Source organism: Neofelis nebulosa, chromosome X (genome assembly GCF_028018385.1).
Source record: "Neofelis nebulosa isolate mNeoNeb1 chromosome X, mNeoNeb1.pri, whole genome shotgun sequence".
In the NCBI taxonomy this organism is placed as follows: Eukaryota; Metazoa; Chordata; class Mammalia; order Carnivora; family Felidae; genus Neofelis; species Neofelis nebulosa.
The window spans coordinates 20,163,779-20,189,495 of record NC_080800.1 but is presented as its reverse complement, the minus strand read 5'-3'; the positions used below and the strand labels follow the sequence as shown (position 1 = coordinate 20,189,495).

General features: G+C 40.5%; 1 protein-coding gene across 1 annotated transcript; it reads right to left on the bottom strand.

The window, feature by feature from the left end:
- Positions 1-219: 219 nt before the first annotated feature.
- On the bottom strand, positions 220-25,687 carry CXHXorf58 (chromosome X CXorf58 homolog). The gene is made up of 9 exons (XM_058712565.1): positions 25,423-25,687; positions 22,375-22,516; positions 21,233-21,332; positions 19,341-19,435; positions 18,869-18,980; positions 12,111-12,242; positions 3,368-3,597; positions 1,063-1,225; positions 220-529 (listed from the first exon to the last, which is right to left on the bottom strand). Exons 2-9 carry the CDS (start codon positions 22,497-22,499, stop codon positions 341-343), a joined length of 1,146 nt encoding a protein of 381 aa, XP_058568548.1. The 5' UTR covers positions 22,500-22,516; positions 25,423-25,687; the 3' UTR covers positions 220-340.
- Positions 25,688-25,717: the final 30 nt, after the last annotated feature.

Genomic DNA, 25,717 nt, shown 5'->3' with positions numbered 1-25,717 from the left:
TCTGTGAATTCTGATATTTATGCTAAGCATGACCTGTTCAGATGCTTTTCAAAAATGAAGGAAAATCAAAATTGAATAAAAATTCCAGGGACTAATTTGCACATCATTTCTTGACTCAAACTGTATACAGCTAGTTCGAGGGCATCTACTAGAAATAATTTATTCAGATTAAAATTTTGTCAGTAAAAAATATTTGTACTTCTAGTAATAAAAAAGGGCTTAAGAATCGGTCACACATTTATTTGGTTAAGAGAGCATCCCGAGGGCTTGTGGACATTTCATTGTCCTTTAATACTCATATTAGCAAGACAAGCACATTGTTAAATGATTTGGGTTTCTATCAGTTAGCTGTGCATTGATATGATGGAGAACTATTAATACACAAGCCTTGACACCAGGCAAATAATTCCTTTTCTTCCTTTTCCAATTCCTCATCTGACATGGGTTCAACTTTCATGATGTCAGAAGATGGGGAGGAGAAGATGACTGTCTTTTTTTGCTTTGTACGTGATGTATCTGTCTGTGGTTCCTAGGAAGAATTATAAATAAAAGACGGAAAAAAAACTGGTTTTTACTACTTTGTTTTTATAGTGACTGTTTATACTTAGCCTCCTGGTAAAAAACTTAGAGCAGATTCTTTAAGAATTACAAAGTAACACATCAATACGTGCTGGAAGGAATATACTGAGGGCGACTTTACACATATCGCTTTTGTAAGTTTAGATAGAAATGGATTTTGTTTTGACAAAATCCCCATTAGCATCGTGCTAAATCGACAGCGTCAACGTACAGAGACGACAGTTTTTCATTGCTGCTGTTGTCGTTCACCACCTCATACTTATGCGGAGCCCAAACAGCCAATATTTATCAGGTTAGCTCTATTGTCGAAGAATTTTTAAAACATGGGGCACCAAGAGGAACATAGCTTTAGACTATCTAAGTAGATACCAAAGGCATTTCAACCTTCACCTTGGAGATAAGGAAAATTCTACTTATAGAAGTAGAATTACTTACAGTTTGAATAGTGTACAAAACAATGAATTCAGTACAAGTTCAACTTACAGTCCCCACAGAAGCATTTTTTTCTTTAGCCATCTTGTAAGCTTTTTTCATTTTTTCAACCTTCATTTGAGCTTGCTTAGATCGACGACCCAGATGTTGAATTTGACTCTGCTGTTGGTAGGGCCCATACAAAGGTTGGATAGTTGGAAAGGATGAAGGGCATCTAGAAAAGATTTGTATTATAGACAGAAAAAAATGCACAAAATAACATTTAAATGTAAAGCAAGTTCCCTATTTTTTTTAAAGCATCTTCCAGCAAATGTATCATAGACCTCAGTTTTTGGAGCAGTACTGCATGTAACTTTTTAGGCCAAAGTTATCATTTCTGCTTAAATTCCACAGCACAGTTCCTTATCTGTCACCTATGAAGGTGTATAAATGAGGACGTGGACCACAATGATGGTGAAAATGATAAAACATGGTATCAATCTAAAATCCGTTTTCCTGGAATATACCATGTAGTAGCCACTTGAATCTTTTTTAACATACCATATACTAACACCAAAAAACGAGTAAATTTCATAATGGCCGAAAACAAGCTGTTTTTATCAGTGCTGGGATCAGATACAGGTGGTGCCACGCCCTACGCCTTACCACTGCAAAGCACATAGGCCCAGCTTCCAACTGACAGCATTGGCCTCACTCAGCCCGAGGGCTTGCTTGCGAAAACAAGAGCCCATGTGTGGAGAAAGTGCCCGAAAATTACTACCTCACATCCTAAGCAGTCCTTAGCCAATGACTGCTGCACATTGGCGTATACATATCCCAGCTCCCTTGCCCCCGCAGGATAAGTTGAGTCACGTGTTCTACAATGGCTTGGACATTCCCGGGAGGGATTAAACTCCACTTACCCGCAGAGATAACCTGTTTGCTGACACACACTGTTTCGGCAGCCTGCCCCTCCCTGTTTCCCTTCCATGGATGGTTCTGGGGTCACCTCCCAGATAAACTACTCATATTCAAATCTTTGATCTCCCAGGAGATCCCAAACTAATACTGCATTCATAGAAACCTGTAAGAAAATACTTTTACCTCTTTAATTGATTTAGAATTTGGCTACTTAATTTGGCTCTTCCAGTGACTCATCTTAGCCAATCAATGGCAAGGGTTCAAATAGCAAGGAGCCGAGGGTATACATCATTTATTTGGCCTTGGTGGTAATAGGGTTAAGTTCTATATTCAGTGCTTATATGGATGAGTTAGAGAAAGTCTATTTCATGATGACAGACTGCCCCCTACACCAGGCCATCTGTCTGGCAAATGTATACCCTTGATCATAAAATATATGGGCTAAATTATATTATTGGGGCAGCACCACTCATCTCTAGCCCTGAAAAAATCCAGCGCATTTGCCTGATACTGGGTCACCAGTGTCTTCTTCATGTACTGAGTATTTTTTTCCTTTCAAGTATGACTCTGTGGAAATTGACTACCAATACATCCTCTTCAATCTGATTACCTCTTTCTTTTTCTTAAGAAAGAAAGCTCTTCACTTGTAAATAAGATGGGCTAGGTGAAACTTGGAAAGAAAAAAGGAATATAATGAGAGCGGTCGTATTCTGTCCATACTGTTTCAGATCATAATACAGTCTATTTTGCTACAACATGAGTTTCTATAATGTGAATTGGCTCACATGTTATTGCTAAAGAAGAGAATAATGTCACTGTAATTTATATGCAATTTGTCCTCAGCAAGGAGAGCCGGGATAGCAAGAGAATTATAACCTTCGGCAGAAAAGGAAAGAAGGTCCTCAGCCCTGTGTGCCACAGGCAACGGGAGCCCTTTTGGCTGTATTTATGAAAACGAGAATTAGCACCTGCATCTAGGGCCTCTCCCCAGAGTGGCACCCCTCAGCCCACGATCCACCCTTACGGCACTCCACCATACTCCCCACCTTGAGGGGGTTTCGGTTATTGGCAGGTTGCCCGGCCTCTCGTGTCCGCTTACAAGGCAACCACACTAGCCCAGGGCCACACTTCCATCTGCGCTAGCACCGTGCCCACTACCCGCTCTAATTAAAGAGATGCCAGCATTTCCACTCGATCGTTCTACATGTTTCATATTTTCTGTGCTGGCCTCCAGCCATCCTGAGCTGCCTGTCTGCTGGTGCAAGTTATCTCCCCAGGTTCCAATTGTCCTTTTTGTTAGTGTTCTGTTTACAAAGATGCAGAAGTTTGGAGCAACCTGCCCCAACCCTGTTTTTCCCATATGCCCTATTATGATCTTTCATGAGCTATTTGGCAGAAAGTGAACATTTTCAGAAATGCCCCTAGTATCGCAACCCAGGTAAAATGTCACTTTTACCTAACTTCAGAAACAATCCGTAGCTGGTGCTTACGCATCTCTTCCGTTTGTGGCTTCTGTAACAGATACTTCATTTCTTTTTGTAGACGGTGTGAGATTATTCCAGACTCTGCATAATGAACTATGTCATATATTATCATCGTCCTGGGGATGTTTTTGAGGTTTAATTTTCGCCAGTAGTTATTTCTGCCACCATAGGATGCAGGAGTCTCATCCAGAAGACTGGAGTACTATATGGAAACAACAGGTAAGAATGATTGGTTGTGGGTACTCTAGAATGTTTTTAGACACATTTCTCAAGGATCACGTGTCCAATGTCACTTCATCAAAAAGCATTCCCTGATCCCATCTCTGAACCTTATCAGCAACGTTCTTCTATGGCTTCTTACCGACTACTTGATGTTTTAGTTATCTGTGTACTTAGCTCCCCACCGGAAGTGCGCAGGGTCCTTGTCACGCAGCATCATGTACACAGTACCACACTCACTAAATCTTTATTTAACGCATAAACATTTTAATGGCAAATATATGATCTGCATACCTGGTGGTACTTGTTCCTAACATGCTTAGGTTGAGAGGACATTTGCATAAGCCTTTTCAGAAATAATGAGTTCATCTCTGGTACTAAGGGGCGAATTTCACTATTTTCATTTATAGTATTCGTAGAAATCCCACTGCTATTTATTTTTTGAATTTAAAATATCAAATTAGGAAGGTTAAAATTCAAATATATATAATCAATTCAACCTTATAAAATGTTCATTTAAGAAATAAAAATAGGGGAGATGCTCTAGCAACTGCCCTTACCACGGCAGCCATGATCTCCCTAACGGACACCCAGAACGTTGGAATGGGATTAACAAGATTTGGAGTGTTTTTCCTGTTCTTTGGAATGATTCTCTTTTTTTTTTTTTTAATTTTTTTTAATGTTTATTTATTTTTGAGAGAGAGACAGAATGTGAATGGGTTAGGGGCAGAGAGAGAGGGAGACACAGAAGCAGAAGCAGGCTCCAGGCTCTGAGCTGTCAGCACAGAGCCCGACGCGGGGCTTGAACTCACAGACCTCGAGATCATGACCTGAGCCGAAGTCGGACGCCCAACCGACGGAGCCACCCAGGCGCCCCATGATTCTCTTTTTTGACAAAGCACTACTGGCTATTGTAAATGGGCTTCTTTCCTGTGGTCACTGGCTTTATTAGAAGAGTGCCAATCCTTGGATCCCTTTTGAATTTACCTGGAATTAGATCATTTGTAGATAAAGTTGGTAGCAACAATATGGTATAACAACAAGTGAACTGAAGACTCATTTAAAATATTGTATTATATATAAATCCTTTGAGGAATATTCAGCACAAAATGAAATGACATGAAATAGCTTGTAATGTTCTTTACAGAAGTTTAAAACGTACAGTCTACAAAGTACCAACAGCAGTTAACAAAGAAGAACTGAGAACAGGCTTCTAATCAAGTGATTTGAGAAGTCAGCGAGCAAACTAAAGGAGATGAAATCTATGTTACAATACTTATTGAAACTCTTGAAGGCGATTTTTATTGTTTATCCACAATGTGTGAAACACAGCTGTCCTTGGAGAACTGCAGTGCCTGTTTCTTTCCTTTTTATTTTGAGGGTGCAGGAACACGCACAGGCATTTGCTTTTTAGAAATATCCACTGGAATGGCAAAAATATTTCTAGTTGCACTGTGTCTCTGAAAGTGATGCATGAGTTAGCTTGGATTATGTCATTTTAATGTATTAAACCCGAGGAAAACCCAGTTCTGATGGATGAATCACCTTTTTTTAATATATAAACATATGGCTAAAATAAAACATTGGTGATTCTTCTGATCCCTAATATTTTAAAGCCAGATGAAAATCTGAACTAGATATTCACTGTTGGAATACACAAAGGTCATTTATTCTTTATAAAGGAACACTCAGAACTACTCATGTGTCTTGAGAGTCTGACTTGAATATGTGTATCCTACATTATATGTAAGCATCTAACAAAAAGAGTTCTTGACCATGAAGTAGTCTGTTACATTGAATAGTCTTTTATTTAAGATACTAAATGATGCAAACCTAATGGATTTTTCCATGTCATGGTGTTTTCCTTTCTTTCTTTCTTTCTTTTTCTTTCTTTCTTTCTTTCTTTTTCTTTCTTTCTTTCTTTCTTTCTTTCTTTCTTTCTTTCTTTTTTTATTTTAGCAGTGGTTTTACTATTTTGCTTTTCATAAATCGAATAACTATTGGTAATGTTTACTTTAAGATGTAATATGTTAAAAGGTTAAACTTATAGGTATTTGTTAAGGGCTTTTCATGTAAGGCCGAGTTTTCCTTTATTTTTAGCCTTTTCATAACATAAAAATCAATACACATGATGAATGCTTCATAAGATGCTTCGTCTTGGGTTCATGGAGAAAATATCTGAATTCACATGCTAAAGTTAGTTTACAGTAATTAAATGGGCTATAGTTTCTTAAAAACATGACACTAAAAAAATGTGTTGTTTTTTCTACTATTGATGCTTGACTGGCAGTAAGAAACAGTAGTTGTTTCTTGGTAGTTTTCCAAGCTGGCAGCTTTTCTGGTAGATGTAAGAACACATTTCAACAGCCATAGTACTGTTTGTTTTACCACTAATGACTGCACTATTTACCTTTTTTTTTTTTAACAGTTGCAAAGCTTTTTAATGCGCAAAATTATAATTTAAATCTGTGATTTTTATTTACAAACATGTCTAAAAAATACATCATAGATTGCATTATTTTTGTATGCACAATGCACAAAGAACTCCCATTTTTGCTTGTCAAAAGAAGGAAAGACTTGGTCCACAGTTTAATAGTTCAGTCTTGTGGATTACTGTCTTTTGGTACTGGCATTTGACTTATGACATAATCAGTGAAACTAGATGATATTGACAAAATGAGACTCCTACCTCAATAGTTCATGGAATAATAAAAGACCTAGTGTTGTGTCTAATGTTCTTCAAAAAAGTAATATCCTCATTTGGAGAGTGTCAGATATATACATATTTTGGGGATCGACTTAAAGAAGTTGCCCTGTAGGACTCTTCTACATATTTTTGACTGATCCATATTATTTTCAGTGGCTAGATAATTCTACCTTTTTAGAACAAGAACAGTATCTGTTAATGTAATGAACATTTGTATTATTTAGCTCCTTTGTAGACATGAATTTCTACCAAAATGTTCTTTGCACCGTAACAGATAACTTTTTCAAAATCTTATTTCATAAGCATTATTAGAAGTTGTGTAAAGGATTTGATAATTTCCCAGTCCTTAGTAAGATTGAGGGGCTGGAGCAGTTTTCAGTTTTCAAAGAGCCAACAGTTAATCTCAAATTTGAGTTTGGGACTGCTTGGCAGCGCTATTTCTTATTCAGAACCACTGATGAGGCTCTATTTTTAAACATATTAGTCTTCTGACAGAAATCACTGTAAATTGTATTGTTTCTTTCTTTCCAAAATGAGCCTTCTTTGTGACAAAAATGTACTTTGATTATTGCTATACAGATGGAGGAAAAGGTCTAATACTACCTAGCCTTAAGTGTACCTGGCACTGTTCAAATGTATTTTCTGTAACACAAACATTCTTGCAATGTTTTTCTTTTCCCCTTATAAATTGTAATTCCTGGAATAGTGCTGCTTTAAAAAGTCTCAGAGTCATTTTATATGATCTAACAATGGAATATTGTAAATACACTAGTCTTACCTCTCAATAAAAGGGTACTTTTCTGTCAAAGAAAGAAAGAAAGAAAGAAAGAAAGAAAAGAAAGAAAGAAAGAAAGAAAGAAAGAAAGAAAGAAAGAAAGAAAGAAAGAAAGAAAGAAAAATAGGGCCAGGGGAGCCCAGGTGGCTCAGTTGGTTAGGTGTCCAACTTTGGCTCAAGTCATGATCTCGCGGTTCGTGGGTTCGAGCCCTGCATCAGACTCTCTGCTGTCAGTGGAGCCTGCTTCAGATCCTCTGTCCCCCTCTCTCTCTGTCCCTCCCCAACTTGTGTACCCACACTCTTCTCAAAAATAAATTTAAAACTTAAAAAAAAACTTTAAACAAACAAATAAATAAGTAAATAAATGGAATAGGGCCAAAGGATCTACAATGCTGGGAAACAGAATATCAGCTAGGCATTTAGGGTATCTCTCTCTCTCTCTCTCTCTCTCTCTCTCACACACACACACACACACACACACACACACACACACACAAGCAGTCTTTCTTTTGATTATTTAGGCAGGTACAAATTTTAATTACTACCATTTGATTGAATAAGCTCAGTCCTCCAACAACACTTTCATTTTCAGTTTCCATAGTGTAAGTTAGTAATTGTATAAAATGCAAACTTTGCTGAGAGCTCTTCAGTCCATAGGTCACTACATAAATAACAGATGTGTGTAGTGATTAGTGACAAATCAGGTTGCTTCTTCCAAAATCAGGTTGCTTCTTCCAAAATGTGTCACTGATTGGTCACCGAGGATCTGTTTTGTTCAGTTCACACAGAGACAGCAAAGTATGTAGTTGTATCACCTCTTTGTCTCCCGGTGATAAACCCATGTGACATTTACCAAAAAATATATATATAATAAAACAAAAATAAAAGATACTCAAAAGAACAGGCCAACAGAGAAACACAAAGTGATAATGTTGGAAATGTAAATGGAGTTCTACAAGAAATAGGTGACCAAGGGGATACTGACATTGCCATCATTCAAGAGCTTGTGGCTGGGCAGCTAGAGGAACTTGGTGAAGGTGAATTTACCAGCATAAATGAGGAAAGTGGTTGTGACAACAAGGATGAAGCTGGCCCAGAGGAAGTGACACTGAAAAAAAGATACTTCACATTACAAGAACTCTGAGATTTCACAACATTTAAAGCGTAGGGGTGCCCGGGTGGCTCAGTCGGTTAGGCGTCCGACTTCAGCTCAGGTCATGATCTCATGGTTCATGGGTTCGTGCCCCATGCCGGGCTCTGTGCTGACAGCTCAGAGCCTGGAGCCTGCTTCAGATTCTGTGTCTCCCTCTCTCTCTGCCCTTCCCCCATTCATGCTCTGTCTCTCTGTGTCTCTCAAAAATGAATAAATGTTAAAAAAATTTTTTTAAAGTGCAAAGGACAGGGGCACCTGGGTGGCTCAGTCGGTTGAGCGTCTGACTCTTGATTGCAGCTCAGGTCGTGATCGAGCCCCATGCCAGGTTCTGCGCTAACAGTGTGGAGCCTGCTTGGGATTCTCTCTCTCTATCCCTACCCCGCTCTCTCTCTTTCTCAAAATAAAGAAACAAACATAAAAAATTTTAAAAATAAAGTGCAAAGGATAAAATGTTGGTAGGTAATCTAAACTTAGGAAGGAGTAGGACAATTCACCAAGGCATAGAAAAGATGCTCACTCCGTATTGTAAGTTACACGAGAAGAAGAAGAGGCAAGTGCAGTTGAAACTACTCCTGATAAACTGTTTTTTAAAGCTTTATTGGGATTCACATCCCATACAATTCACCTATTTAAAGTATATAATGCAATGGTTTTTAGTATATTTACAGTTTATATGTTTTTTACAAAGAAATGAAACACTCTTGATCCTCAATGTTCCTAATGTTTTAAATTATAGGGTGATAAATGTTTTGCTTTTTTTCCATTTTCCTATATAACAGATAGCAAGAGAGTTTTTAATGTTTTGATAAGATTTAAAAAAAAATTTTTTAATGTTTATTTTTGAGAGAGAGAGAGAGAGAGAGAGAGCAACAGCAGGGGAGGGGCAGAGAGAGAGGGAGACACAGAATCTGAAGCAGGCTCCAGGCTCCGAGCTGTCAACAGAGCCCGACGAGGGGCTCGAACCCACATACTGTGAGATCATGACCTGAGCCGAAGTCAGACGCTTAACCAACTGAGCCACCCAGGTGGCCCATTGAGAAGATTTTTTTTAAAGGCATGGCACAATCATGATTTTTCCCATTGATTATTAAATTTGCTTTGCACAGTTTCAGCTTGCACGATCTATTTTTTTTAAAAAGATTTTATCATTAAGAAATTTCTACACCCGATGTGGGGCTCGAACATACAACCCCGAGATTAAGAGTTGCATGCTCCACCAACCAACCAGCCAGGCACCCGTGCATGGTCATTTTTAGGGCCCCGCACTACGGTGTGAAGTGAGCACTGTTTTACTTGCTGAGAGTGCAGCAGTAAAATGGGTAGACACCTCAGAACCATCAATGACCTGCTCTAAACTTAGCTATGTGACCTTGGGCAAGTTTTTAAAAATCTTGTTAAACTCCATGTTTCTCATCTGTTAAAGGGTCACATAATTCACAAATTTGAAGATTGAAGGAGATAATAAGCAAATGAAGAGCTAAAAACAGTGCTGTGTCCATAAAGGGCTCAAAAAATGTCAGCAATCATCATGTCTCTCTCTCCCAATATGTCTATCTGGGGACTTCTTTCTATGACACCAATCCTTGGCTTAGCCACAGTCTGCAAGTACGTGACCCATGTCCTTAGCAAAGACAGTCGGCATCCCCAAGCACTACTTATTTCCCGGTTCAATTCTCTCATTTTCCAGGTTAAGGCTCTAAAGGAAAGAAAACACAACTGGGAGTCTCTAAGGCACGGCAGTAATTTCATGTGTCACACAAGTGAGTGAATAGTTAAGTTATTATTATGAGCCAGAATTTTGGGATCCCTTGTTTCTTTAGGACTTGTAAAATGGCGGTAATAATAGTACCTACCTCTTAGGATTGTTATGAGAACAAAAGGAGTTGGTATTACAGTAGCGTTTGCTATTATTATTATTTAGGTATCTAGTTTACGTTCACTGATTTAGCACTGCTGTCCAACTTGTTATGCAGACCAGAAACCGAGAAGCCATGCCGGGCACCTTCCCTTAGCTTGCCTCCCTGTCACCAAGACTCCACTCATTTTATTCTCTAACTATCTCTTGTGTCTCTAGCCTCACGGCCCTCAACCAAGAGACCACCATCTCTCCTGAAGTACAGCAGAAGCATCCAAACTAGGAGAAAGCTCTTGCTGTCTGTCCTCAAATCCATCCTGTACACTGCAGCCGCATGGGTCTCTTCACTTACTAGATTCGATTACCTCATTTCTTAACACACTGTACCAGCTTCTAGTTGGACACAGGATGAAAGAAAAGAAAAACACCTCACTATGGTCCAAAGGCCTGCCTGAAGCTCTCTTACCAGCCCTCCGGGCCACCGACATACCAAACCCTCTGCTCTCTCTTCTCCAGCCCCACAGACCTGCTTTCAGGCCCTGCATTTCTTCCTGCCACAGAGTCTCTGCCTGGGGCGCAGCACCTGCTCAGCCCCAGACTGAGGCTGTGACACATTGTTGATTGCCTGCCCGTCAAGCATTTCCCACTTCTCCCTTGCCTCCAGAGCCCTGTTTTGTTTTGTTTTGTTTTGTTTTTCCAAGTATGGAACAGTAATATGTTCCAGGAAGGAGGGCCCCAGCATATGAACCATGATTGTTCTAAGTCAATCATGGAAAACGGTCCCACGTCCCTTTATCAGTGATTAGTTTAGGGGGAGCATGTGATCCAGTTCTGACCAAAGGAACCCGAGGGGAAGTCTGCTGGGGGCTTCTGGCAAAGATTTTTCTTCTTGAGATAAAAAGGAGAATTACGCTTAGGAGTCCCCTTGTTCCTGCCTTTGAAGGAGGTTGAGAACGTGATAGGCATCTTGTTACCATGTGAAGGAAGAGAAGAGCACTGGAATGAGCTGACCCAGAGCCCTGACGTCCTGGGGCTGCTGCATTAGCTAGCCCAGGACCCACCTACCTGTGCACTTCAGACATGGGACAATAAACGTCCTTTGTTGTCTAAGCCTCTTGTGGCTGGGAACATTCTGTTACTAGCAGCACACAGCATCCAAACAATAATCGGACCCTTCATTACCAGGCCAAATCTCCATCTTGCACTATTTTAGCACCATGTATTTGAGTTTTTGACTTTTTTACTGAGATAAAATTCACGTAATCTAAAATTCACCATTTTAACCATTTTAAAGTATACAATTCAGTCTAAATAAACATTGTATCACTACTATCTAACCACAAAACCTTTCCATCACCCCCAAAAGAAAGGCCACATTCAGTAGCTATCACTCCCCAAATGTAAAAAGCCAAATATTATACGATTCCATTAATAGAAACTACCCAGAATAGGTAAAGCAGAGACAGGGAGACAGAAAGCAGATCCGTGGTTGATAAGGGCTGGAATGATGGAAGAATGGGGAGTGACAGCTTAATAGATACGAACTTCCCCTTTGGGGTGACAAAAAGGTTCTGGAACTAGATGGGGGTGGTGTTTGCACAACATCATGAATGCACTTAATGCCAGTGAATTGTACCATTTAAAATGGTAAATTTTGGGGGTGCCTGGGTGGCTCAGTTGGTTAAGCATTCAACTCTTGATTTTGGCTCAGGTCATGATCTCACAGTTTGTGAGTTCAAGCCCCATGTCGGGCTCTGCAATGACAGTGTGGAACCTGCTTGCAATTCTCTCTCTCTCCCTCTCTCCCTGCCCCAACCGCCCTCGCTCACTCACACGCGCTCGCTCTCTCTTTCAAAATAAATCAACAATAAAATGATAAAATGGTAAATTTTATATTGTGTGTATCTTGTTACAGTGAAAAACATGTATGATCCTTTCTTCTTGGAGTACAAGGCCAGAGCCTTTTTTTAATTGTTGTTTCTAATATCTAAATCTCAATTCCTTACTTGCATGTAATCTTGCAGGGTGACAATATCAATTTCATCAGTTATTTTGAACTTCTGGAAAAAACGTTCCTCTTCCATAACTTGATGACAAAATCTCCTTTTCCCCATTATTTTGCAAGCATCGGCCACTGCCTATAAAGAGAATAGAGGGGCGCCTGGGTGGCGCAGTCGGTTAAGCGTCCGACTTCAGCCAGGTCACGATCTCGCGGTCCGTGAGTTCGAGCCCTGCGTCAGGCTCTGGGCTGATGGCTCGGAGCCTGGAGCCTGTTTCCAATTCTGTGTCTCCCTCTCTCTCTGCCCCTCCCCCGTTCATGCTCTGTCTCTCTCTGTCCCAAAAATAAATTAAAAAAAACGTTGAAAAAAAAAAAAATTAAAGAGAATAGAAAATAGACTTTTAAAACAGTAGTATAATAGCAGTAATTACCAGTGCACGATTCACATATTGCTTCTGACAAACACATCAAATGTTGTTCCTTCCTTCTGGCAGCTTGCTGGTCAATAAAAATACTGTATTTATAAAGAAAAGACTGTATAGGAATTTTTAAACCACTTAAAATTTGTTTCCATAACCATGTCTACATAGTTTTAAAACATAGGTGGAGCAGTAATGAGTTTACAGTTCTCAGAGAAACACGTTTTTTTTTTAATCTGTTTTTCCCCCTCAAAAAAACCCCATTCTTTTCCCTTAAAAAAACACAACAAAACAAATCTCTAACGTCACTCATGCTGTCAAGGCAAAGAAAACGTCCTTGGTTGTTACATAGGTCGCCCTGGGAACTGCTCTGAAAGGTGTCACCGGGTGCCTCTCTTTCATGTGTTAGCTAATCCCTCACCCCCAAATGGAAACACGGACGTTTCAGATTGCTTAGACTTCCCTCTAATTCACACTTCATTCTCAGGGGCCAGAGAGTAGCAAAGCAGTTTTTTTCAGTCCGAACTGTCAGCATTTTATACTCAAGGAAAGCATCTGAGAGGGCAGAGGTACAGCAATGACAGTAAGTGCAGAGGACCAGATCCCATCCGGCCCTATTTGCACCGTACCCTTCCACATACACCCATCCTTTGCTAAGCGCTATACATAGACTGTGAGTAGAGACTTAAGTACTCCCCACCCTTGTTCCCACCCCCCATAAGTATGTGCTGACTCTTCTAACACATATTTATATTACATATCTGTGCTTCTGGCCACAAAGCATATGCTTATGAGAAGGGAGACTGGTGTAGATGAAAATCCAAATATCTTTAGATTCCAGATTAGTCTCTCTTTTCCTTTGTATCTCGGGATGTGTATTTGTGAAAGCATGGGAACTCCGTGTTATAAGGCTGATAGGAGGGTGGCTGAGACGAGATCGAAATTTGGAATCTCTGTTCTTTTTTACTTAACATACAATGTAACAATGAGCCTGAATGTATTTCCCATTTCAATTTTTACTTTTGGTATTGAGAATATTCCTTTTTAAGTTTTTCTAATTCCAAAGCTTAAAACACAGACATGTATGGAAAAGGAAAGAATATTCAAATGGTTGTAGTTTTATTCCTAATGCACTACCTGCAAGGGACAGAAACAGCTTATGTGATGGAACCTTCCTTTAGGCAGATCATCTTTGTTTTCCATTTCATTAGTTTCTTTATACACTATGCCTCTAAAGAGAAGGCAGTATTGGCACGTATCTCCATTATGCTTTCTTGCAATTAATTTCCTGTGGGTTCTCATTAACCATCCTCACAGTGATACTAGAGGTAAAAGCAAATAAATTGTACAGTGAACAAGTCTGAAAGCCATATAATTTCTGCTCTGAGGATTTCTTTAGACACAACTATATTTTACTTTAGCTCAAGTTACTTAGTAAGGGTATTTCTTGTCAGTTCTTCCCCACTCTACTCCACTCAGCCACCACCCACAATCCCTCCCAGCCTTGGTTTCCTTATTTGCACAGCGCCTCAGCTGTGTGGCTCAGCTGTGTCGGGCCCAGCCCAGTATCCAGCCAAAAAAACCCTATGCCTGGCAGCGCAGGGCAGGCTCGCTGCCCACTTGCGACAGGGGGTTGAAAAAAGTTTGCCCTCCGACGGCCAGGATGTTCTTTCTCAGGCATCTGCCGCGTAAGGCCAGATTCGGGAAAGTACTTCTGGGTAGGAAGGGATGGGAGAGAAGAGCCCAGACCCAGGTGAAGGGGAAGGGTGGAAACTGGGCAAGAAGCCCAGGACAGCAGCCAATCAGACTAGAATTCAAGAGGCAGGTTCCATTCTTAGTGGGTGACTCAAAAGGCCCAAGAGGGGCATCTCTAAATGTGACACCTCCCCTGATACCTGGCATAACTGTGGCTCAGAAGCCCCCACAGCCCTGCCGCTGGCCCAGATCCACACCTGCGCTTGTCAAGTTACTCTGCTGTCTGAAGTCACTTCCCCGGCCGCCTGGAAATTGACACTCTCGAAACTAGCAAAAGCTGGCATCCCTGCACGGAAACCGTGTTTCTGGTTTGGAGCAGTACAGTGATATACAGGCTCAGAATTGATAAAACCACCACAACCGCTGGTGTTGTTTCAACCTCAAAGTGCGCACAGGGCAGCGGACAGACTGAGAGTATGCAAGCCTCAGCTCTGCCCCTGACAAGCCCCTCCAAGTTCCAGCTTCCTTGCAGTCAGAATGGGAGTAACATGCACCTCACCAGAGTTATCGGGGGGCCGTGGAAGAGAACACATTTAGCAGGCCTCCTGACTCAAGATTGGTTAAGAACACAGGCTCTGGAGTCAGGATTACTGGGTCTTGATAACGGTTCCTTCGCTTTCTAGATGTGGGACCTTTGGCAAGTTACTTAGTCTTTTAAAACTGAGGATAACAACAGGCTGTACATTCTAGAGTTTATGAGAATGCAATGATAATGCACACGAAATGTTTAACATAGTACTTGATAGTGCTCAATAAGGGCAGCTAATATTAATAATAATGTTTTTCCTTTTTATCTAAATGCCCAATCCTCAAAAAGAACAGGGATCTTCAGTTGAAACTAATGGTTGCTGGATATTAATGTGTGAGAACGGGCAATTACTCAGAGGCACTCCAGGCCATGGTGTGTGCAGCGGGCAACTTTAGTGCTTGTCAGACTCCATTGTACGTAGGGTCATCTGGGGGGGGGGGGTCTTGTTAAAATCCAGGTGTTGATTCAGTGGGTCTGGGGTGGGGGCTAACATTCTGCATTGCTAGTAAGTTCCAGGGGATGCCGGTGCTGCGGGTCTGTAGATCACACTCTGAGTAGCAAAGCTTTAGAATATTCTAAATATAGTTGGGAGGATGAACAATAGTGACAACCCTCTGAAAATAAGCATTGCTCTGAAAATAGATCATCGAAGTAGGTAACTGAAATGAGATCTCTTTTTGGTACACGTGGCTATCTGATTATTCTAGCACCATTTGAACTGACTTGGTACCTTTGATGAAAATCAATTGATCATCTATGAGCGGGTGTATTTCTGAATTCTCTATCCTATCTCATTGATCTGTGCATCTCTTTATGCCATCATGACACTGTCAGGATCATTTTAGCTTTTTAAATCTTGAAATCAGCTAATGTAAATCTTTGTCCATCTCTAAAGTGGTTTAGGCTATTCTACATCCTTTCACTTGTTTTTACTTGTGTGTGTGTGTGTGTGTGTGTGTGTATGTGTGTGTGAGAATACGTGAGAAATACCATTGAGAAATGGTAAGGAAATGAAACTAGAAATGGAAATAACAACTAGGGAAAAGACAGAACAATAACAAAACTCTGTGAAACTCCCCTTCTTCATAAGTGAACTTAGATTACACGTCTGGACTAAAACTGACTTGTTTATTTCATATTAAGAAGTAAGTGGGGGCACCTGGCTGGCTGAGTTGGTAGAGCATGTGACTCTTGATCTTCGGGTCGTGGGTTCGAACCCCATGTTGGGTATAGAGATTACTCCAAAATAAAATCTTAAGGAGCACCTGGGTGGCTCAGTCATTCGAGTATCTGACTTGGGCTCAGGTCATGATCTCACGGTGAGTGAGTTCAAGCCCTGCATCAGGCTCTGTGCTGAGAGCTCAGAGCCCAGAGCCTGCTTTGGATTCTGTGCCTCCCTCTCTCTCTGCCCCTCCCCCACTCTCTCCCTCTCTCTCAAAAATAAATAAACATTTAAAAAATAATAATAATAAAATCTTTAAAACAAGAGAAAGTGAACTTAGAAAAGTTGGATCAGTTTGCTAAACACACAATTTCTACATTCAAAGGACCTGAGTAGACTTATAGTGAGAAAAATTCTACTCCTACAGGTTTTCTATCAACCATGTATCCAAGTGTTAGCAGAGTTTGTTACAAAGTTGAACTAAAGGGAAAAAGGAATTCTAAACTGTTCTCTTGTGTTCTGATCATTTAAATCCCCTTAGAATATTTAGTGAAAAACTCAAACTAAATAGTGCTATCACATTTTTATAATAAGATCAAAAATTTTTAAAAATATATTTGTGCGAGTATTTTTTATGGAAAAAAAGGAGACACAGTAAACTATCAACAGTGATCACCCCAGGAAAGTGAAAGTCACAGCACAGAGAGAAAAGGCATGAGGTGGTTTTCTTTTTAAAAAAATCTCTGTGCTATGGGGCGCCTGGGTGGCTCAGTCGGTTAAGCGTCCGATTTCAGCTCAGGTCACGATCTCACGGTTCGTGAGTTCGAGCCCCGCGTCAGGCTCTGGGCTGATGGCTCAGAGCCTGGAGCCTGCTTCCGATTCTGTGTCTCTCTCTCTCTCTGCCCCTCCCCCATTCATGCTCTGTCTCTCTCTGTCTCAAAAATAAATAAACATTGGGGCGCCTGGGTGGCGCAGTCGGTTAAGCGTCCGACTTCAGCCAGGTCACGATCTCGCGGTCCGTGAGTTCGAGCCCCGCATCAGGCTCTGGGCTGATGGCTCGGAGCCTGGAGCCTGTTTCCGATTCTGTGTCTCCCTCTCTCTCTGCCCCTCCCCCGTTCATGCTCTGTCTCTCTCTGTCCCAAAAATAAATAAAAAACGTTGAAAAAAAAAATTAAAAATAAATAAATAAATAAATAAACATTAAAAAAAATTTTTAAAAAATCTCTGTGCTATTTCCTTTTTTTCCCAACAGTTACTTTGTAATTTAAATAAAAATTGAATTTATTATACAGCATTTTAATGAGTTTTAATATACACACAGTGCTTTCCAGTCACGAACTCTAAGTTTTTCATTTGCTCCAGCTTGTGGACAGTAGGGGCCACCAAGGGCAGATCCAAGAGAATTTCGGTTCCTGGAAAAGTCTCATTATGTAACCTCAGAAAACCAAGAATTGATGATATTTTATAGGAACAACGACAAGCTCATTCTGTACATAAATGTAGCACGACTTTATTCCTCAAGATGTAGGATAAATATCAACTTTTGCATTTGAAGTTATTCTATATAAATGAACAAATATTGTTTCCGGAACACCATATTCCATATGAAAACACACAGTCCATTTGATACATTCTGAAACTGAATTAAATTTTCTCTGATATTGCCTGAGAACACAGAGAAAAGCAGTCTCTTTTTATTTTCTAATATTCTTCAGAGAATAAATGCCGTACATCCTGAATCTGATCAGAAACTCCCAGGGGCACCTGGGTGGCTCAGTTGGTTGAGCGTCTGACTCTTGATTTCGGCTCAGGTCATGATCTCACAGTTTGTGGGTTTGAGGCCCGCATACGGCTCTATGTTGACAGTGCAGAGCCTGCTTGGGATTCTCTCTCTCCCTCTCTACTCCCCCCTTCCTCAAAATAAATGCATAAATATATTAAAAAAAAAAAAAGAAAACTCCCAGGCTGTATGGTCTTCTATCCTGAACACATTCCATTACTGACGATTTCAGATGGACCATACTTTTCATGTAAACTATTTCCAGAAGGCTACAGGAAAATAACCTTTGATGTATGGTTTATAAAAGGCTAAATATAAGAACACACATGTTTTTCTCAATCATTGTCGTGTATAAAGGCCAAAGGAGCAAAACCTACACTGTAGATCCTTGTTATTAAAAGTAGGGTCCGTGGGCCAGCAGTAGTGGCAGCACCTAGGAACTGGTTAGAAATGCAGAATCACACATCCTGTCCCAGAGCTAATGAATCAGAAATTACATTTTTGAAGTTTATTTATTTATTTGGGGGGGGGAGAGAAGAAGTGGGGGAGAGGTGGAGAACGAGGGGAACAGGGGACTCAAAGCAGGCTCTGTGCTGACAGCAGAGAGCCTGATGCGGGGCTCAAACTCACAAACTGTGAGATCATGACCTGAGCTGAAGTCAGACGCTTAACCAACTGAGCCACCCAGGCACCTCAGAAACTACATTTTAACAAGATTCTCAGATGATTCCTATGCTGTAGATAGAACTACTGTATATATACTGGTATATATACCCAGAACTCAGGGCATTGCAGGGCTCGAACCCATGAACCGTGAGATCACGACCTGAGCTGAAGTCAGACGCTTAAGTGACTGAGCCACGTAGGCGCCCCCAAAATTTTAATACAAAGAAAAGTGATGAGTATTTTTAGAGCCTTATATAAGGAATTCATTCCAAATATTTTTTAGCTGATAAACAGAGACCCTCTTGAAACATAATGCTTAAAAAAATATTACCCGCCTGCTGGGCTGTTTAATGGTGAAATAACTTAGTCTGTACATTTCAAGTGCAATTTAGATACTACATAGATGTTAAGAAGCTAAAGCAACATGAAATGTATATTGTGAAAGAAACATCACCTCACTCGATGGCTTTAAGAATTTTTTCCCACTGAAATAGTTGTAACCATGTCCTTCGGTATGAAGAAAAATTTTAAATACGATGACAGGCGGAAATGTTTCACCACTAAATCTGAAATAAAGACCCAACATTAGTCATCTGGCATCAGGCTTGGGGCTGAGTTACTTCTCCTCCGTAACAGGTAACAAAATGGATTACAGAGGTGAAAGAGTCACACTTTGGTGTGTGGGCTCACAACTATTCTCATTCGTGTGTCAGATTGGACACATCATGGAAAAGGAGCCACTCTCAAGGCAACTTGTGGCCCAAGAGTCATGTCTCTGTTTCTCCACATAATAAATGAAAATAAGAACAACACATTTACTCTGTAATTATACCCTGAGAACTTATGAGGACTTAAGAAAATAAATTTCTAAGGTTTCTTCATTTTAACTAAGTACTTCTTGAAATAAATCAGTATAGAAATATTACCTGAATCTAACTTTACACTTCATGCTAGGATCTTTCACAAGCTCAGCCTCTAAGGGGCTCACTTCCTTCAGTATATGATGTGTCACACGAAGTTCCTGAAATAGATGATGATGCTATCAATGAAAAATGGTACCCTGCCCAGACGTAATTTACTGAAAATAACAGAGGTGGCATGGTGAAGTGAACAGCACACCAGACTTGATGTTCTAAAGACCCAGGTTCTAGTCTTGGCTCCTCCGTTTATTACCTGTGTAGCCTTGAGTCAGTTACTTCATCCTTTTAGCCTCCAAGTTTGAGTAGGTGTCCCTCCTTGAGATCCCAGGCACTGTTCTTTCCCTCTGACAACACTTTTCACAATGTACTCTAATTAACTATAAACTAATCTGTGTCTTCCACTAGACTGTAAGGGGTGTGAAGGTACGGGATACTGTCTTTTTACTCTATCATGTGTTCTTAGCATTTAATACAGTCCTTGGAATACAGCAGGTGGTTAACAAATATTTGATATTGAATGAATCACTGTAAAATGAGGAAAATAACTGCAATGTCACTAGCTTTTAAGCACCTTTTATATACCACATGCTCTGTTAACGCCTTATATACATAACCTCATTTAATCTTTACACCTCAGCAATATTATTCAAACATTATTGTTCTCAGCTTTCCAATGAGCAGGCTGAAACTCTGGGAGTGTCTGTAATTTATTCAAAGTCACGCGGGTAATAAATGGACAAGCCAGGATGCAAACATAGATCTCTTTGGCTCTAAAGCCCCCACCCCCTTCCCCCATATGACCCGGCCAACCTTTATGCCTATGACAATCATATAAAAAAGTACACCAAAGGCCTTTTATAATGACAAATCATTATTAATGTAAGGTAGGATCTTGAAGTGTCAGGACAACAGATTTTTTTAAAAAAGAATTAATTTCCTTTTTTCTGTTACCCTAAGCATCTACAGTTATACCAAAACCAGTATTATGATAATTAAATGCCAGTGCCATACATGAAGACAATGAACGGGTAATGGACCTGAACCGGCACCCACTTACCTGAGTGGGTTTTCCCTGAGGTATTCTGCTTACTGGCATCAGAAATGGGTCTGTGGCTCAGATGGTGAAGAAGTGTACAAGCTGCTCAGAGCTGCTAAAACTCCCTTAATGTGACTATCACTAATTACAGACTACTGTAATCAGGGGTGATATGCTTAGAATACTTGGTACTGCATGAAGGAAAGCTTAATACTCTGCTGGCGTTGCCAGAGTTGTTCTTTTGGAGAGTGGAGGTGGGGCATGCCCACCTTTGGGGTGTTTTTGTTTTTGCTTTCGTTTCTGTTTTGTACTTAAATAGGACCATATTACTCACACTGCCCTGCACTTGCCTTTTTTCACTAATGAGCTATCTTAGCTGCCTTTGTTTGTATTGCAGAACCACATGCGAGGTTGCGAGGTTTAACACTACGAAAGCACCAAGGCTTATTTAACTAGCATCCCACAGGTGAACACTCTATGGTTTACTTTCTTTGCAGTTTCTTTGCGATGAAACTGTACATGTGTTGTAGAATGCATTCCTAGAAGTGAGATTGCTGGCTGGAAGGTAAGGGCACTTTTAATTCAGAGATTTTTCTTGTTGATGATCACTGGCCCACAACTTCAAATAAGAAATCAAAATTTTTAAAAGATCTTATTTTGGTTTCAGAAAAGGAAATGATAGGCACGTCATTTACAAATAAATCCAGAAATATTCATTTAGGGCAATCCTAGAACCGCATGCGTTATTATTAGGTTCAAATAGGACATCAAAAAAAGGTTACATGTTCTATCTTTACTTCACACACCTTTTAGCTTGTAAGTAATTAAATCTTCCAGAGAAAACAAAAAGCAAAATACATACTGCTGCACGAATCGTGTGCTTTAGGAGTTGAAATATTGTTTTATCCATATGAGATAACCAAGCTCTCTGTATCCTTTGGGCTGAAATATCTTTATTAGTTCTGAGAGGGAACAAAAAGAGGTTAAGATGAGTGAAGTAGTTTCCATTTTCCTAAAATCTTGGGGAACTCTGAATTTCTGCTTCTTCCCCCTGTACCATCCCATCCCCCACCTTAAGACTGACCTATGAGGAACATTTCGATGTGGTAATTGGAACTGGTCATTTGCAGAATCTAGTCAGAATGAGGATATAAAATATTTGAGAATATTTCCCTTGAGATCAAAAAAAAGTCCCAGCTAAAACTGTATCAGCAAAAACATATATATTATAAATAAAAACGTGTGAAGGGACAAATCTGCTTTCTTGAAACATCCATGACCTAAAATGATTCCATTACAGTTAGTTCTTTAAAACACTGTCCGACTAGTCCAAGTCAATGAAAATAGCATGCAGAATACTCAAAGTTACGGTAGGTCCAATTTTCTTCTGGGAAAAGACAACCATGCCCCAAAAAGAGAAACTCCCTTCTTTGATCTTTGCTTGAACCAGGCTCATCCCGTCAGGTCAGGTAAAAGAATTATTTTACTTTTGATCACGTGTCAGTACTAGCGAATTGTAGGGACCACCCTTTCCCAACCCCCACCCCCCATCCCATCATTACCCCTCACAAGGCTTCATGTAAAGAGAAGTAGGTACTCTTATATAAAGTCACCATTAGCTGGCGAATGCAGACTACAAGACGCAGAGTTGAAAAGGCCTGGAGTATGGAAACAAAGCTTTAAATCCTAGCTGATGCCATTCATTAGCTAGTTAACCTTATGCAAATCACTTACCTTCTCCCAGTGGCTGCTTCCTCACTTATAAAATGTAATAATAAAACTGCTTCACAGTTGTCAGGATCAAAGAAATGTGTGTTAGCATGCTTTGCAAATTATGAAATACCATAATTATTATAATTACTATTCAATTCAAAAGTAATTTTAAAACAGACAAAAAACCCCTCTAATTTATAAAACAAGAAGTGTTTGATGTTAGCTGGGTAAATACCGTATGGAAACTGACCCGTGGTGGAAAATGATAAAGGACGAAAGACAGCTACTTACTGTTGTGCTGCCGTTCCCTTTACAGTATTTGACAAATGCACTTTGTGGTCTTTTCCTGAGCATGGCTTATCTGGTTTCAGAACATCAGTAACTGATGCCTTTGAGAAGCACTTCCAGTGCTTCATTTTCCTGACGAAGTACTCTGAAAGTACACAGATTTGGCATTTGAGGTCATAATCTATATTATTGCACTGTTTGGACAAAACTGAACTGCCATATGGTTGTTGGGCTAATAACAGAACACTTTACAAAGGAAGGCAACATGGATCTTAATGTTGCTTACAGTTTGCATGCTTTATGTACTGAAAATATTCTGAGATATATGGAAAAGACAAGTGGATCTATCCATAGCCTTCTAACTGGCCTTCAGTCTCCAGTCTGTGTGTCCTTCTGGGTTCCTCCACACTGCAGCTGAGTTAATCCCGTAGAGCAATAATCTAGCCTTCTCACTCCCTAACTTAAAATCTTTCAGGGACACTTCATTTCCTCCACATTGAAGTCCACACTCCTTAGAATGGTGTTCCAGACTTTTCTGTCTAGTGTCCAATCTCTCAAACATCAAAATACCAACTTTCATCAGCATTCCTCTCTAGACTGTGAGAACAAGAACTTGTCCCCAAAATTAGTCAATGTCTTACACACCTGTACCACTGATCATGCCATTTCCTCTCCCTGCAGTGACGTCTCCACCACCAGCAAACATCAGCTCAGGCTCCAAGACGCCAGCTAATTGATGCCTCTTCTCTGAAGTTTTCCACCCTCTCTTTTTCATACAACTGCTCACCCTGTTTCCAAGGTCCCATAATACCATACACGTTTTTCTTTTACAGTACTTCTCATATTGCATCATAATTTGTTTTCTTGGCGGTCACCCCAATAAGTTTGTTGAGGGCCGGAGGCATCTTGCTAACTATGGAATCTTCCATGCCTACCGAGAGTGCAGGGTTTTTACATGCTTGCCTGAGAACTTTCTGTCCTGGTTTTATCATGAAATAGCAGTGAGACTTTGGGCAAGTTCCTTAACCTCTCCATAGCTGAGCTCCCTCCATGGTAAAGTGAGAGGGTGTATACTAAATGATTCCACCTTTGGAATCATTGTCAAAGGTTTTCCATCCTTTGACACATTACTCCAATTTGAATGTAGTTCTGAAATTTGAAGTCACTGCTTAGTCTCTTCTACTAAAGCAGGGACTCTTTATCCTTTCTTCTGGTGCCATGGACCCGTATGGACAGACTCTTTTTTTTTTTTTTTTTTTTTTTTTTTTTTTTGTAGAGAGAGAGACAGAGCATGAGTTGGGGAGAGGGGCAGAGGGAGAGAGAGAGAATTTCAAGCAGGCTCCATCCCATGACTCTGATATCATGACCTGAGTCAAAATCAAGAGTCAGATGCTTAACTGACTGTGCCAACCAATCGTCCCTGGACAGACTCCTTCTAAGAATTATGTTATTTTTTTTAAGTTTATTTGTTTTGAGAGAGAGAGAGTGTGTGCACATGTGGAAGAGCAGAAAGAGAGAGAGAGAGAGAGAGAGAGAGGAGAGAATCCCTAGCAGTCTCTGTGCGTGGGGCTCGAACTCACGAGCCATGAAATTATGACCTGAGCTGAAATCAAGAGTCAGTTGCTTAACTGACTAAGCCACCCAGGCACCCCTAAGAATTATGTTTTATAAATTTATAACATAAAACACGTACGATCACAAAGGACTCCACAATTATATTGAAATCACTGTCAACACATTTTCAAAATCAAAACTATAGGAATTTGTCCTCTTTATGCATTAAATAAAATGAGAGTTCTCAAAACTACTGTACTCGTCAAGAGGTAATGAGCAGAAATGCTATGTCAAGATGTCTGCTACGACTGTACCATTATATAAAAATATCTGTATTTTCTACTGGGGAGAAAGTTGCCAGTACTGCTGATACTACTGTGCTTTACTGCCTACACTATAATTGAAAGAAATGCTAAAGTTCAGCTACAGATGAGTGAAAATAAAGTTGTAATTTTTTCCCCATCTAAGTTCATACACCCCCTGAATTAAGAACTCTTACCCTAATTTATCACTATACTTCACACTTTTATATACACGTGACATTCCATTACTGATACAGAGCCTTCAGAGGCTTTTCAATATTTGTCCTTGGGGATATGGATGGGGATGGCTTGGAATATACAAATGTCTGGATCAAGAGAAAATCAGCCCATAACATCTGGGAGTTGGCCTGACACTCACAGCTGGGCTTTGGTGTTACCCTGGCTTCCTAACAACACCCAAACCAGAGCAAAGCCGGGCTTCCTTGAATTCGCTCCCACATGACCCAACCAAAGCCCAAATCTTATTATACATCTTTCTAGCACCCCCTTAGTGAGATGCCCCATTGTGCCAAGTTGTGAGTTTTCCTCGCAGTAATCAGAGATATACTCAACTTGTACAACTACAATTGGTTGAACACTTGTCTTTGGTCTTGGGCTGGAAGGCAGCGACATGCCACCACACAAACCACAAAAATCTTCCAGATGCCTGCCTGGATGAATTTACACTTTCTATGGGGTGAGGAAGCATAATACAGATTGAAATATGAAACCCTCATTATGAGACACTATAACAATTATTAGGCGAGATCACAGGTTTTAAAGGCAGACTACCTAGGTTTGGATCCCGGGTTCCCACTTTTTCGGTGTGGCCTTGTACAAATTACTTCTCTGTGCCTCGGTTTCCTAATCTAAACTGGGACTAATAATCATACTCATCTACCTGGGTTGTTGGAAAGATTAGATGAATATGTGTAAGGAGCTTAGATTAGAGCTGAGCACATAGTAAACACTACGTTAGTTTCTGCTATTCTTGTTAATAAGATAAGTATTCTCATTATTACCTATTTCTAGTAGTATGAAGGGACATGTGATTCCCAGGGACGGGTATACGCTTAAGTATTTTAAAGGGAAAAAAGTCAGGGCCTTTCGAGGGCCTAAAGGACATGGCAAATTATATTAAATTTAAAACCTTAGGAACTTCCACCCCACGGTAAAAAAAAAAAAATCTGAAAACCTTTTGTGAGATAAATCCAGGCCCCAGAGGTCGGCGACTTCCGGCCATGAGACTTTCTCGAAGCCGCTCGATACCCGTCGAGCGCCCCCGCCCGGCGTCCTCGGAGCAGAGGATTCCCAGCCCAAGTCGCTGGGCGCCCAATCGCGGCAGCGAAGGCCGATTCCCAGCGCGGCGCGGTGCCCGGCACCTCCCTCCTCGCGCCCCCGCGTGTCGCCCACACGGAGCTCGCGCTTTCCTGCCGCCTAGCAACGGCTGGCGCAGGGGCGGAGCCTCCTGGAGGCGGGGCTTGCGTTCC

Coding starts and splice junctions, on each gene's coding strand:
- CXHXorf58 (XM_058712565.1), bottom strand. CDS start 22,499: ATGAAGCACTGGAAGTGCTTCTCAAAGGCATCAGTTACTGATGTTCTG. Junction 21,333..22,374: donor AAGGGAACGGCAGCACAACA/GTAAGTAGCTGT, acceptor GTTCCCTCTCAG/AACTAATAAAGATATTTCAG. Junction 3,598..12,110: donor CCCTGCAAGATTACATGCAA/GTAAGGAATTGA, acceptor GTTTCCATATAG/TACTCCAGTCTTCTGGATGA.